This window comes from Mustela putorius, unplaced genomic scaffold (genome assembly GCF_011764305.1).
Source record: "Mustela putorius furo isolate JIRA1106 unplaced genomic scaffold, ASM1176430v1.1 tig00003834_pilon_pilon_pilon, whole genome shotgun sequence".
NCBI classification, from domain to species: domain Eukaryota; kingdom Metazoa; phylum Chordata; class Mammalia; order Carnivora; family Mustelidae; genus Mustela; species Mustela putorius.
This window is the reverse complement of record NW_025421987.1, coordinates 37435940-37451875: the sequence shown is the minus strand read 5'-3', so window position 1 is coordinate 37451875 and position 15936 is coordinate 37435940. Positions and strand designations below refer to the sequence as shown.

General features: G+C 45.2%; 1 protein-coding gene across 1 annotated transcript in view; it reads right to left on the bottom strand.

Annotated features, from left to right (window-relative positions):
- Positions 1-15936, bottom strand: part of CUNH3orf52 (chromosome unknown C3orf52 homolog) — a 28094-nt gene that overhangs the window by 5694 nt on the left and 6464 nt on the right. The window contains exons 2-4 of the mRNA XM_045088364.1: positions 15684-15813; positions 8705-8832; positions 3192-3262 (exon numbers count right to left, since the gene is read on the bottom strand). Of these exons, the coding sequence (XP_044944299.1) occupies positions 3192-3262; positions 8705-8832; positions 15684-15813 (329 nt within the window). The remainder of the gene's footprint in view (positions 1-3191; positions 3263-8704; positions 8833-15683; positions 15814-15936) is intronic.

Sequence of the window (15936 nt, the reverse complement as noted above, 5' to 3'; positions counted from 1 at the left end):
CAGGAGACGGACTCATGTGGGACCATATTTGTAGTTCCTCGTGTTCTTTCAGGACAAAATAACAAAGCGTACCCTGTTCTAGGAGAAGCTTTTTCTGTAGTTTCCTCACAGAAAGTTGAGGTGACCCTAACTTCTTCCTTCCACCTAAAACGCAGCCTCTAGGAGTCCACCAGAAGAGGCCACTGAAGGGAGAGTCACGACCCAGCTATTGTCAAGGAAGATCCAAGGCTGGCCCACCACTGGCCCCAATGTCAGCCTTTTGCTCTCCCCCACTCCCCTTCCCCAGGGCAGGAAAGCCTATTGTCCTCTGTATTCCCTGCTCCTCTCCCTGCCCAGACAAGCGACCGTCAGAGCTGTTGGGTTCAACCAGTTCACTCCTTAACCTATAAAATGTTTAAGGCAGGACGCAGCCCTCCCTACAACTCGCTCCTTGGAGAACTCCTGAACTCCCACAGACCTTCCTGTGTAGCAGCAGCAAATCAGATCCCCCTGGTTTGTCTCTAGAGTGAGAAACTTGTTCTGTCCCATTTCCACCTTCCGAGCCTCTCAGTTTTGCAACTCTCAATAAAGGGACCTAAGGAAAAGGAGTTTTCATCTTCCCAGAACATATTTTTCATTTCCAAAATAAAAATAATCATAGGGCTATCCTCAGTTAATTAGCAGCTTATACTGTTCTTTAAATGCTAGCTCAGCATTTAGGTGTTTCAAAGCTATCCTGTTACTTTGGTTCAAGGAGGCCCAGATCAAAAGCCAGCAATAAAATAATTAAGAAATGACCACATCTGACAATCCCCCTGAAGTGGTTTTTTAAAGACTGGACACACTCCCAGAAGCCAGAATCAGGCCCCTGTTCCTGCTAAGGACAGGGAACGAGCTCCCTCTTGTGGCCGGAGGTCACATAGGCCAATATTCTGGTCAATGGGGGGCCGACAGTCCCTTTGAGCTCTGCGACAGCCAAGCCCTTGGTCAAAGCCTGCCTTTCCAATGAACAATATACCACCAAGACTCTGGAGAGATTCTCGGATTACGGTTGCATCCACAAGGAGGCTGGAAATGTAGGTTCACACTGTTAGCAGGTGTCCTCATTTTGTCCTTGTGCTCCACCTTCCATTTACGGCTGCCCATGGTCGCCGTCTAGACGCGCAGCCACCCTGTACTTCCACAGGTGGGTGGCCGAAGGCTCAGGCTGCCTTATGGAAATGACCGGAGGCTGACTTCCAGAAGACAGGCCAGAAGGTGAACGACAGGGCTGCCCTGCCTAACCCAGTCCCGCTAGCCCAACCTAATCCCCACTGTGTCTGGTCACCCACCGTGGGAGTTCACATTACGGCTAGATTTTGAGGGGAAAGGGGGGATTTTCAAGAAAACAGAGAACCCAACAGGCTTTGCCTCGGCTGCCCACCATTAGAGTGGGCCCGGCAGCTGATGAACCAATGGGCATTTTGACAGGTTCCTGTAGTGAGATGGCTGAGGCAGAACGGAGGTCCATATGCCCTGGGGACACAAACCCAGCCGCCAGGGGTCTAGCTGTCTCCTATCCTCTAGCAGCAGCACATTTTGTGGGGGCAATGGCTTTTGCTTCTCAACTCAACATTGTTAAAACTCTACCTGCACCTCTTAACATGAAACAAAATCCTTCCTGTACAGAGCTTCCTCTATCCCAAATTCTAAAACCCTTTGATTTTTCTTTTAAATAACTTTTAAAAACAAATTCTCTAACATTAAGTCCTCAGCTTTCTAGCCATGTTTGACTCAATTTTCGGAGGTTTTCTCCCCCCATGTCAATCCCAACCCATTATGCAATCCCACCTCCCCTGGACCCATAATATGGGGCTGGATTCTTGGAAAGACCCTTCTGGTTGAACGTCTTCCCTTTCTCAGCTCTGTCTTGAAATTGCACATTGGGGCAAGTACACCGAGGAAACTGTGTTGGGCTTTTTTTTATTGGCAATTTAATACCAGTAATTTGTGACTAAAATGAGCAATGTCAGAGACATTACCATAAGGGAACATGCACAGTGGGGGGTCCATAAAAAGGATGAAGAGTGTTGTTGCCAAGGCAACCCGCCATTGTAGGCAGTTTCAGACTTCAGGGCCCTTTCAGTCCCATCCCACTGGGCTACTGCTGCTTTCCATGCTTCCTCTCTCAGATATATAAAGATCATGGTCTGGGAAATGTATAGTTTGGGAGGAGGGACTGCAATCCAATACTATCTTTGATGGACACAGTTAAAAGGTATTTTAGGAATAACAAATAATAAAGCTTTGTCATGTAAATCTTGTCCTAACAGTACAAAAAGACAATCAAATGACTCCTCAACACATATATACCTTTGATCTAAGTTCTATAGACAGAGACAAAAACATTTAAGATTAAGAGATGTAAAAAGAAAAATCATATGCATATGTATAAGCTACACATATTTAGTATGTAAAGTCTGGGTGGTAAATACGCATATAAAAAAATCACACCAAACCATTGATGGCAGTCCATTCATTCAGCAGAAGGGAGTGAAACGTATTCTGTGTATGGAATTGACTGGAACCTCCAGCATCCAGGGGTAGTAAGCTGGGGCAGAAGGTAGGGAGAAGGTAGACTTTTCCTGTACGCATGTCTTTACATTTTTAATTTTATACAAGGAGCATGGACTCCTGTATTATGTTCCTCAAAAGCAAAAGCTAGTGTATGAATTATATCATTTACAGCACATCAAGATCTGAGAACTGTTTTGGTTTTTTTTTTTCAAGCAAGCTCCATGTCCAGCATAGAGTCCAATGTGGGGCTTGAACTCATGATGTAGAAATCAAGATAATGGAGACCTAAGCTGAGATGAAGAGTCAGATGCCTAACTGACAGAGCCACGCAGCCACTCTCTGAGATCTCTTTCTAGTCCTACCCCTAGCTTATCTGAGCATCTGCTGTGAAACAGGAATGGTTTACCTGGGACTGGCTTTTCCTCTCTTCCTTGTGACCTTGTTGCGGCATTTGATTAATCTGGGCTTCACTCTGCTCCTTTGTAAAATCAGGGAGTGGAGCTAGTGGGTGTCCAAAGACCCTTCCAAAGCCAACAATCTGTGATTCTATCATCAGATCCTTCTGTGCTCTGAGACTCAAAAGTCCTTCTAGATAAACGGTGATGGGGGTCGCGTCCGAGGGAAAGAGATCAACATGGAAGGCTCCACACTCTTACCTGAAGTCCGTCATTTCCACTGAAGTAAAACAATGGCTCAGCGATGGGGATGACGCGTACACGTGGGTCAGCTAAAACAAACAGCAACACATTAAACAACCACACGCATCACAGATGGATTATCTTGCATATCACGTGACAAAGCAAAACCATTCATAGACAGAGATTCCAAGCTAGCTCGGAATTCACTTATTCGGAAGCTCTGAATGGAGAAATAGGAAGGTGTGGGTCTTACCTATCCCAACAAAAACTCAACGTTCATTTAAAAGAACCTCATTTCTAAGGAGCAGGTGAGCAGGCTGAGAGTTTCGACATCTCTCCCATGTCGTGTGGACACCTGCAGCCTTTGTGGTGAGCATGGTCACCATAGACCCTGGAGCCCCCACAGACTCTGAGGACCCTGGGAAGGAGACAACACTGAAGTAGCTTGGAAGGCAGCACAACAGGCCCCTCACGACCTGGCCCTTCACCAGACAAGGGCTTGTTCTCTCCTTTCCATGAAGCTTCGTCGTAGGGAGACATGGCCATGGAAGCCCCGGGTGTGGCACTTTCCCCAATGAAGGGACGGAGGGGGGCTGGCCTGTAATTGCAGAGTTCTTATTGTATGCATCAGATTCTGCAGGCACACACCAACAATGACACCTGTGTACCCAGGTTTCACACCCACATGTTCTACCGTAGTTAGTTCAGCCTTCTACTCCAAGAAACAATGCAAAACTAAAGCTACTCCTACACACTATTTTTCCTCATTTTTCTCCCCCCTCCCTGACACTAGCCATGGTCCTGAAGTTGGCACGTATTCTTTTCATGCAGGTTTTTATAAATGTAATACCCCCTCATGTAATCACAACAACTCATAGTTTGTGTTTTTATTCAAATAAAAGGTGCCATATTCTGCATTCTTCTGTGGCTTGCTTTTTTTTTTTTTTTTTTACCCAAAATTACATTTGATAGTTGCTCACAACAGTACGTCGAGACGGAGGTCATTCAGGCTGACTCCTAACTACTGCAGAGATCCTATGAAATGATTACACCAACTTTTCCATTCCCCTACTCTGGTGATGTGCAGCATTTTCAATTTTCTCTTATCACAAACTATGTCCAAGTCATCTTCCGGGAACATTTCTGTGCCTCTCTTCTGATACTGTGACAGTTTCTCTTGAGTATGTGCAGACAAATGGGATCACTGGGTCCAAGTGTGGGTGCATCTCCAATCCACCTAAATCTTGCCAAATTGTTACCTCAGCACTTGGCAGTGTTCCATTTCCCACAGCCTTGCTGGCACTTCGTGTTGCCAGATTTTTAAAAAATTACTACCAATTTAAGGAGTATAAAATTGTTTTACATTGTTTCAATTTGCATTATTATAAGTGGGGTTGAGTATCCTTTCAGATGTGTTGATGAACTCCTTTGGGATTTTTCACCTTTGATTTGCCTCTTGGTTTCCTATCTTTCTCTCAGGTTGTCTATTCCTTGGTATCTGTATTTTCTGTATCTGAAGTGTTTGGTGTTATATTCTGGACACTAGCTGCTCTTCTGTTACCGGTCTCTTCTTGTCTTTGATTAACCTTTTCATCACCTTTCGGAGGTGGGAATCCTAGCCTGGGAGGACTTGAGGACAAGTAGTTGAATGCACTTACATTGCACTTTTGTGAAACTAGCATTTGAAGGTTAAATGCCTTGGTCTTCTGCACACAGCTTCTAGCATAAATAAGGAGGACTGCTCTTGGATTTGACTACACCCTCTGCCAGGGACCCAGCTCAAGGGCTGGAGTGAGCCCACTGCCAGGCTGACTCCTGCCTCGGCTGCTGTCAGTCAGACTTAAAGGTGTTTTGGAAGGTTCAGTGGCTTCCAGTGACACCGTGGTGCTGAGGTGAGTGGCCCAGCTGCACCCATGACGGCTCAGTGCCCTCTCACCCCAATGAGTAGCAAGCAGCAGACACACCCCAAAAAGCAGTGCCTGAGGGCACCTCTGCTCATTTTGTTTCCCGCCCAATTCCAAACAGAATCTCAAGGAGCTTCCATTCCCACAGTACACTCCCACTGAATTCACCTGGTGACAATTCAGTCCCTTCAAGGTGGAGCAGAGGGGCTCAGAGGACCTACAGTAAGTACGCTTTCAATCTTGTATTTTTGCTGTGATTCTTATAAGAACCTGACATAGAGGCATTACCACCCCTTCCCTTCTTACTAATAAAGAAAACAGCATGCGGAAAGTGTATGAAACCTGCTCAAGGTCACTCTGCTCATAAGGAATTCAGTCCTAGGGGTTATAAACACTAAAACCCACTTTCTTTACATTGGAGGATGAAGTGAGAAGGAAAGTGCCCTGAATATCAAAGAGGAAAGAAGCAGAAAGTGGTAAGAACTTTAGGGAAAAAAATGACTGAGTCATCTTATAGTTTTTGAGCCCCCGAGAAAAGAACCCTGCCAGAGGCAATGCAGGAATAAGAAAGTGGCTCTCACAGGGCTGCTGAGAATATCGGGGAGGAGGAGGAGGAGGATGTTATAGATGGGATTTATTTTCCCAAGCACTTCCCTACATACACACACATACACACATATACATACACACACGCACACATACACACATATGTACATGTGTGTACATGCACACAGATATATACATACGTACATTTGCATACATAAACAAATGTGTTATGGCAGGGGTGATGTCCTTCCAACCTTCTCTATTCCCATTCTCCTCTCCTTCTTTAACCTTTAGGGTCTAGTATTGTTTTGCACATAGTCCTAGTCTCTCAGGGAAAAAAAAAAAAATTTAAGCTAAAATTTAACATTAAGAGCTGGAATGACAAACCAGATCACTTTCAGTGTCCACTCTGATTCTTTTCAGTGACACGGTCCCCTGCTGTCTTTGAGACATGTCCACATACCTGGGAACAGCTAACCACACTACTATGGGCCCAAAGACATGAAAAGGGGGTCTTCTCTCCCCTAGCTCTGGAGTCCTACGCCGTGCCTACAAGGTTGGATGCACACTGAGCTAGGCACCCGTTGAGTTGACTACCGGAGTTGGACAGAGTGGCTAATTTGAGACCATATCTTCCTGGCATTAGCAAAGGAGTGATTGTTAACGCCTCCATCAAGCACATGGGCCAGGGTAACACAATCCGCAGCTAACCTAACCGACTGGTTTAGCAGAGCAAGTGCCCCAGTAGGAAGAGAAAACTGGCAGTGGAATAAGGGAAGGGCTAGGAAAACTGTTTAGAAGAGAGGTGGGGTGGAGGTGGCGTAAGCCTGGTGGTGGGTATTAAGGAGGGCACATATTGCATGGAGCACTGGGTGTAGTTAGTGCATAAACAATGAATTTTGGAACACTGGAAAAGAAATAAAATAAAATAAATTTTAAAAACAAAACAAAATACAATGGGAAGGGTATGTGCTATGGTGAGTGCTGTGAAGTGTGTAAACCTGGAAATTCACATACCTGTACCCCTGGGGCTAATAATACATTATATGTTAATTTAAAAAAATTTTAAAATTTAAAACAAAACAAAGGATTTCACACTTAACTATTAAAAAAAAAAAAAGGCAAGACAATAATGCAAAAGCGAGGACATGTGTTCCACCATCCACTCCCATTTACCTTCCATATCCAGAAATTCTAGAAGTTGGCCTGAGTGAATGAAAGAAAGGGGCTCCTGACCCGACAGTAAGACTAATATCCCTAAGTTCTCACTTCTGTTTCTGAATATATTTGGTTGGGATCCCAGAGGGCAGAATCTTTGTCCCCTCTCTGGGCCTTAACTTTTATAATCTGTAAACTAGGCCATTCTTTAAAAAAAAAAAATGTTGTACAGAGTTCTTTATATGCATCCCAAAGGCGCCTGTGGATATACAGGGAAAGTGTAGCGATTTCCATTTATCAGAGAAGGAAGCAGCTCGAACAGGCCTGTGCACTTGCCTCAGGGATCATGCCATGCCTTGTTCCTTTGCCACTCCACACCGATGAGCTAAAAATACCTACAGGATCTGCTCCTGTCAGGCTCTGAGCAAGAGATAGGGCTCTACAGTGAATGATTAACCTCCACTCCCCTTTGACATAAAGAATTCAGTCTGGAACACGTGACATGTGTGAATGTTAAATCATCTCATTTCTGCTCAGCAAATGCAAAACCCTGGGATGAAAAAAGCAATCAAGAGGGAAAAGGCAAGAGGCTATTCACTCAGCAACTTGCTCCGGAAGCAGGTGAAAAAAAGAGGAAAAGGGGCTCACAGGTAAGATTTAAACACGGAAAAGGAGGAGGAAGAAACGCCCAATAATCATCCCAGAACACAAACCCCTGTGACCAAAGCCGCAATCAAATAACACGCCTCTGGGTGTCCAGAAACTAACTCCGGGGTGACCGAGATGGACTTGACTCCTGGCGAAGCTTTCATAGGAATCAGGTGGAAACCAGAAGGTGACTCACACCAGTCCACCTGTCAGCTGCAGAGAAGGCTATAAGAGATGGCAGGCTGGTCTTGCTTAGACCCTTACCAAATACTTTTCTGGGTCTGGCTGTGAACCCAACCAGCCCTCATGCAGAAGCTGCATGCCCTCATCTTGCACCAAGGGCACTGTCCTACATTTCCTGCTCTAAGAATGAAGCCACCATCTACCCATTCACCTACCAGGAGCCTGGAGTCATATTCTCCCGCATCCCCACATGCAATCAGCCATAAAGTCCCCTTGAGTGAGAAGACCTCTTAAATCTTGCTGGAATCTTCCTTATCCACCGTGCCATTGCCCTGGGTCAAAGCCCCCCATCTATCACTGGAACTACTGCTGTACCTTCTAACTAAGCTCTCAGCCTCCAGTGTTTCTCCACGACCACAAGGAAGGGCTAACGTGAATAGCTGACCATGTCAACAAGATGAAAATGTTTCAGTGCCTTACCAAAGAGTAGGAAAACCTTCATGCCTCACCCCCGAAAGGACCCACCGCACAGTAGGCAAGAGGCAACTGGAAACTGCAGGACAGATCCCCTAGTATTACCAAGAACACTCCTACCTCATATTTTAAGACTCATCCTGAGTATCACCTCCTGCAAGACGCCCTCCAAGCTTCCAGCCACACCTCAGGTAGTGTAGATGACCCTCCTTTGAGCTTGAGAAATATTCTGTATGCTTCTCCTCTAGAGAAGTAGATAGTAGAATATATCCCACTGTCTAGAACTATCTATCCACGTCCTCTCCTGCCACTGAGCCCCACTGATGGCCCAGACTCTGTGACTGTGACTTTCGGCACACCAGCAGTCCCCCATGACATAACAGGTCGAATCAAACTTAAGACCAGAGTGAAGGAACCCAGCACTGTCCTCCAGGACGCATTTTGCTGGAGGGCAGGGCTCCTTTCTGATGCTTGGCACCACAGAAAATCCTTTTCTAAGCATCAGTTTCTGCCAAAATGCAGACAAAGAATGCAAGCCTGAAGTTACTTATGTAATCATTTGAAGAGCCCACATTCTACTGTTAAGAACTCTGTAAACAATGCTTATGATATAATTACCCTCTCCATGAGCAGGTGAGGCCATTCTTCCTCAGCAGCGCACTCCTCCGGAATCTTGAGCACGACCAAGAAGGTTTTATTCGATGATAACTCAAGTATTTCATTTTCATCTTCATCAATGTAAGTTACTACAGGGCGGAGGGAGACAAAAAGTAAAAGTAAACACATGCTTAAAATAACAATTTGTTCCACTGGCTTCTAGAAATGACACTGAACATTCATCAAGGATAAAGACTAGACACAGGAAGCAAGGACAGGCAGAAATGTTCTGTCTTCTTGGAGATACCACATAAAGACAGGAGCCGGCCTCCATTATGATAAGACTTGTTCGTTTTATACCATAAGAGCTCCCAGATTCCACTGAATACCAGTGGGAGGGAGTGGGAAGAACGTGAATTTCTTGGTTGAACGGAACCTGCAGCCTTAGCTACGTCCACAGGTATCTGTCAAGGCAGGCGCTGGGCTAGGCTCCAGGAGTGAACAATGGGTGATGGGGGCCAGGGACTGGGAGCAAGGAACTTCAGTGAATCACCCCAGTTCCAGGCTATCAAAGACCCTGAGGAGGAAGAGACATCATGGATCAGAACCAAATGGGGATGTGGGGACTAGACATAAGCACGTGAGCCATGTCCAGACATCTCCTGGAAGACGGAGGATGGGCAGGGAAGCCACCACTCTGTCCCACAGGAGAGAAATGTTGACACACTATTTTTTTTTTTTTTTTACACTCTCTGTTTATAGAAGGGAAACCAAGCTGCACTCAGAGCCCTAGGGCCGGAGGGCTTTGCATTCCTGGCACCGTGAGTTCTGTGTGGCTGCTGGTGCTTTAATGATGGTGAGCTAATTGATTTTTAAGCAGTTAAAGCTAAAGGAAAAACACACAAGGCCAGGAGCCAGGAGCTAGAAGCTGGCACTCGTGGTAGCAGCTCTGCTCCCCTGGCTCTCCGGTGGCCTCCCCGCCAGGCCCACACAGGAACCACTTCTCCCGCCCTGAGAAAGGCGTGGGTGGCCGAACCAGGAGCTCACCTTGCCCATAGCCTTGACTCTCAGACCTCATGCTTCAGACAGAACACAAGCAGCCTCTCTGGCTGGACTTAGAAAAGGCCCTCAGTGTTTGATAGAAAGGCAGATGAAAAGCACTAAGAATCTTAGTACTTATTCCCTGGGAAGTATGAGGAGAAAGGGAACATGCAGAACAGAATTCCCAGAGCCTGAGATGACCAGTTCAGAGGGGCCGGCTCAAGGCTGGACCCCGGCTGGCCTATGGGAGCCTGGATCTGGGGAGGGTTCCCTCCATGAGGGCATGGAGGGCATGGTACCTGTTGGTACCTCCTGTTGGTACAAACAATGTAGCTTAAACTGACCACCGTGCCTTCCGGGGATCTGGAATTTTAGCATGTGTCGGGCAGAGGCTGCCTCCTGGACCAACCCAGGAAAACGCTGGGCCCTTAGCCTCTGATGAGCTTCCCCGGTAGACAACACTTCTCACGTGTTGTTACATCTCATTGCTGTGGCAGTTAAGGGGGTCCTCAAGTTTGTGCCTGGTTTCCTCTAGATTTTGCTTTATTTCATTTTGCTATGATAAATCACAAGTGATGAGATTTGACATGGGGTCCGGGAGCAATTGGTCAAGAAAGAATTCTTGATACTTTTTCGGTGTACAAAGGGTGGTTTAATTAAAGCAGGGGGACAGGACCCAGGTGCCCTGGGGTTGTGAGGAGCAGTTCACGAGATACTTTTAAGTTGGGAGGGGTAGAGACAAAGGAAGTTTCCAAAAGGATTTTCATACCTCAAAGAGGACTTCAGGGATCCTGGAGGCCTATCAAGCTTAGGTGTTTTTTGTTTGTTTGTTTTGTTTTGTTTTGTTTTGTTTCCTCTAGAAAGGCATTAACTTAAAGACACTTGGGAGTTCCTGGAGGGGTGTCTTACTCTGCCTTGAGTCAAGTATTTGTCAACAGGCTGCAAGTTTGAAGGAATTTAATTTTATCTACATTTCCTTTTGCCTTTGTTCCCCACATCAATAATCATCTCTATGACAATATGCTGAGTCCCATGAATTCTCCCAGCAATTCCCTGCATCTAGGAGGGATCCTGAGCTCCTCAAACACAGGGAATTATCCCCTGCACCCTTACTTGTTGTAAGTTGTGATATGATTTCCTCTGACAATAAGTTATGTCTTCATAGCTGAAACCTTGCCAAGTACAGGAAATTGTAGCAAAACAAGAAAAAAAAATACTAATAATCCTTTAATCAACAAGTTTCCCTCACATTTTATGTTATATATTTTAAGCCTTGGGGTGCCTGGGTGGCCCAATCGGTCAAGTGTCTGCTTTCTGCTCGGGCCGTGATCCCAGGGTCCTGGAACCCATGGGTAAGGAGTGAGCAGGAGGCAAGACCCAAGTGCAGACCTCTATTCCTAGAAGTCCACCAATGAAAAAAGAGAAAGAGAATAAACATTTCTAAAATGTCGTAGCAAGATTCTGATGGAAGAAGGTTTTGAAGGACAAACAATGCTAGCACATTTCAAGAGGCCCAAGTTGAGAAAAACCTGAGGATGCTTAGTAAGATGTGGACAGATTTGATGGTGCATGGGTCAGGAGACACTGGGGAGGCTCCTGTGGAGAACACGGGTGAAGACATTGGTCCTGGGAAGGTGGAGAAACCTATGAGAGTGGAGGGCAAGAGAAACAGGGGACAACACAGTGAAATTTCAAGGACCAGTGCCTACAGATTTGCTACTAAGTTCCTGTCCCCAAAAACCTTGCTAGTTTACAACTTGCGAATGCTGTCTGCTGAGGATTTTCCCATGAGTCACCCTACACTAGGAGCATTGCCTTGTGCAACACGTCTGCCTGCCAACATGCCGTGACAGTTCGGCTCTTCCACCCAAGGCAAAGACAAAACAACCTATTCAACACATGGCACTTCTAACGTCCCTGCTTACATCTCAGGACCATAGCGCTCCTACTCACGGAAACACCTGTATGGAAAGACAGTAAAGAAGTCAGGCAGAAAGCTGTAATGTTGGAGAATATCACATAAGCGTCCTTAGAGTGCTAAATCTGATCACCTTTAAGTTCCATCTCTAAGTATCCATCTGCTTGTCACCCTTTGGCTTGCATAATACTTAAAATTCTTTGCTCCATCCAACAAGACTTTCATTAGTAGCATGTTACTTGGGTCTCTCTCTTCCCCTGGCTGGGGTAACTCAGTGAGAAAAGCAGAACCCCTGAAGATGCTTAACTGATCTTCTAAATTGTCCAGAAAGAAGATGACTTTGAGAGAGAATGAAAGAGAAAAGAAAGCTCTTTTACCATTTATTTACATCAAGGAATTTATGCTTCTTTAGGGAGAAGAAGAGACTCCCTCATTATCTTTTCCCTGAAGTATGGAGACAAAACCAAGCTTCCAGACCCAACAGGATTCCCTGGGCTCTGTTCCCCAGATTGGCCACTTTAAAAAGATTTCATTGTCTGCCATGTGTGTATACAGCCCCGGCTCCATGCCTGGAGCTCAGCCACGATCCCGGAGTTGCCATCACCTGAACGGCATGTCAAGGGCGAAGTGACGGGAGACCCGCCCCAGATGCAGGCAATAAAGTCTGTAGAGTCTGTAGAAAATTAACAGTAATAAAACAGACCACAGCTGACAGTAGTTCTTAACAATGTCAGTAACAAGATATACCTCCGTGCTGAACACCCCACCCTGGATACCCCACTGTCCCCTCCTCAATGCATTACTCCTTCTACACTGGGACCTGTTGATTGTCCACATCTGTGTGCACTCCAGCTCCACAGCTATTAACATCTCTGCCTCTGAACCTCGATCTGCTTGTTCCAGAGCCTGGTGACAGGAGACTGAGGAGCTGGCGGGGTGGCAGGCGGGGTGGGACGACGGAGGAAAAAGGGTGAAGGTAGCTCCTGAGGAACCTAGCTTCTTAACAAAGCCAGCGCTACATGCAGCCTTTGACTCTGTCAACCCTGCGCTTTTCCAGACAGCAGTGTTTTCCCCCACAGCGCCCAGAAGTTCTGTGAATTCGGTTCCTATTGCCAGCTTGGCCATGAGGCAATGCCCAATTACTGCACATGCTCATCCCACAGTTACCTACGGAGCCACTCTGGGTGAGGAGCCCTGTCCCTGCCCCTTTCACCCAAGGCATTTCCCCCACCCCACACTGCCCAGACCCCTGAGGGCTGAGGTGCCAAGTGAAATCAAAGTATTTCTCAGATTTAAAAAATATGAAAGTGTGCAAATCTCTGTACAGAATTAACATTTAAAAATACAATTTTTTAGTTATTTATTTGAGAGAGACAGTGAATGAAAGAGAGAGAGTGGGGGTGTGGGGAGAGGGAGAGGGCGAAGCAGACTCTCCACTGAGCAGGGAGCGCAACATGGGGCTCGATCTCAGGCCCCTGGGATCATGACTGGGACTGAAGGCAGATGCTTAACTGACTGAGCCACCCAGGTGCCCCTGAAAATACAAATTTTACAACAACATTGAAAGTGAAGTTTGCACTACAAGCATTACAGAGCGTTCTTCCCTGAATATTTTCCTATGAACTCTCATGTCCCTTGAGAAACAATGGAAGGAGAGTGAATTCCTTCCTCTACAGATTGCTGTTGGGCAGCTGAAGAGGTCGGATGATTTTTGAGAATGGAAGACAGCTCTTGGGTCTTGAGCTTTAGAATCCCTAACATTAAACCAACTGGATCTGCCGCATGCTCCACTGTTCTAGGCTCCAGAGGCCAACAGACAAATCAGCCAATGTTCAGGAGAGCACCACCTAATTGTGATGGGACAAGTTTGCATGGCTCAACTTCAGTTTCAACATCCACGTGTGGGAGTTGATGGGAAGAGAGCGTATGAAAGCTCACACTAAAACTCCTACCCTCCGCGCGTCGGAGGAGGTGCAGCACCTCTTATCAACGTCTTCCTAACTCGAAACCAGCCTGTGGCCTCCATGGATCACCGTCCCCACCTCAACTATACCCGAAGTAATTAAGCAAATAAGGCGCCTGCCTGAAAAACTCACATGCTGGAGGTTGGCATATACCATCAGATTTCCCTGTTTGAAAGAACTTGACTTGAGACAGGAGAGGAAGAGGCTGGGAGAAGGAACCGGAAGTGAAAAGCAAATGTAGTTTCTGAAGAAAACTCCCAGGACCCCTTCTGGAGAGACTCTGGGACTCCTCATCCAAGATTGGGTTTATTAAGAAGAATCTGATTCAACCCAAATCCATGCAGAGACCAGGTCGCCCTCAAGAGTATCCCAACTCCAGAAGAAAAACCCTACCCCTGCAATAACCCTAATTACAAATAAAAACAATTTTCTTTTTTCTTGTTTTAAAACTGAAATGACTGCCCACTGGAGGGTGCTCTATTTATGTATCATGAAAACCTTCATATCAATAATCATAGAAAATTTAAAAAGCTTTAAAATGGCATGAAGGGTTGTATCATGCAGTCATTTTTTAAAAAGTGCCACAAATAACTTTTAGTGGATTGGCAAATGGTCTCAATATAGCCTTAAAAATCCTAAAGGTAGGGACACCTGGGTGGCTCAGTGGGTTAAAGTCTCTGCCTTCCGCTCAGGTCATGATCCCAGGGTCCTGGGATCAAGCCCTGTATTGGGCTCTCTGCTCAGCGGGGAGCCTGCTTCCTCCTCTCTCTCTGCCTGCCTCTCTGCCTACTCGTGATCTGTCTGTCAAATAAATAAATAAAATCTTTAAAAATCCTAAAGGTAGGCTCCAAAATGATTAAAAAACAATGATCGGGGTGCCTGCGTAGTTCAGTCAGTTAAGCATCCGACTCTTGATTTCAGCTCAGGTCATGATGGCAGGGTGGTGAGATCGAGCACCACAAAGGGTTCCACACTGGGCGTGGAGCCGGCTTAGGATTCTCGCTCCCTCTCCCTCTGCTTCTCCACCCACCCACCTTGGCACACGGTCATGCTCTCTCTCTCTAAAAAAAATAAATAAATAAAATTATATATATATTTTATATATATATATACACACACACACACATATATATAAAAAATAAAATACAAACACATCTCAAATTATTTTTAAAATACAAGTAAGAAAAAGAAGAAAGTATAGTGAAATATTAATAATTTGGATGTGTTTTATGGGTAACTGAACACGTATTATTTTTAAATTCATAATAAATAATAAAAATAAGGGCACTTGGGTGGCTCAGTCAGTTAAGTGTCTGCCTTTGGCTCAGGTCATCATCCTAGGGTTCTGGGATCGAGCCCAGCATTGGGCTCCCTGCTCTGCAGAGAACTGGCTTCTCCCTCTCCCTCTGCTGCTCCCTTTGCTTGTGCTCGTTCTCACTCTCTCCCTCAAATAAATAAGATTTTTTAAAAAACTTTTTTTATTTTAAAAAATAAATAAATAGGAAATAAAATAATATATGTAAATTACATAGTTAGCACCATGTATGGTTTTGGTCTGTAAACACATACAACACAAATATAAGAGTTATTTCCAAAATAAGTTAAAATAATGACAGCATATAGAGACATGATTCTACAAAGTTTTTAAGATGCTTTCAAATGAACTATTCATTATTCATCATTATAATAATGTACTGGGTATATCAGATGAAGTGCAATAATTATTTTACGAAACAAATGATAAAAAATTTCAACTAAACAGGTGTAGAGAAGCAATAAAATATAAATTAGTGTCTAAGTAAGTTAAGTTAAGAAATTTTCAGGATCTGGTGGTCCGAGTTTAAAGTAAAACACTGGTCTCCATACTTCAGTCAAAACTTACTAAACAAAGAAATGAAATAAAACAAAGAACCACAGGATAGCTACCATCCGCACAACAATCCCAAGCCCGTTTGCAATTCATATTATAAGTAATGAAATAGCAATGAGCACATCTTCCGTACCAATGGAAGTCCTACACAAGCATTAAACAAGTTCTTAAAATGCATCAACTTAGTCCTGTTTAAATCACTCTTACCTCCAATAAGACATAAGCTTATGATGATGACTATAATGAGACCTAGGAAAACAGAGGCGATGACCATCCACAGTTTGCACTCTCCAATCAATTTCTTATTACAGGAACTCCAAGGGCTCTCCTCCTTCTCCTGGAAGACAGAGGGATACTGTGAGGCAGTCACTGGTTTCCAGAAGCACTTCCGTACTCTCGCGAAGGCAGCAGGATCCTGCCCTCTCCAGGCCACACTTCACGGAGTCAGGTTTACAAAGAG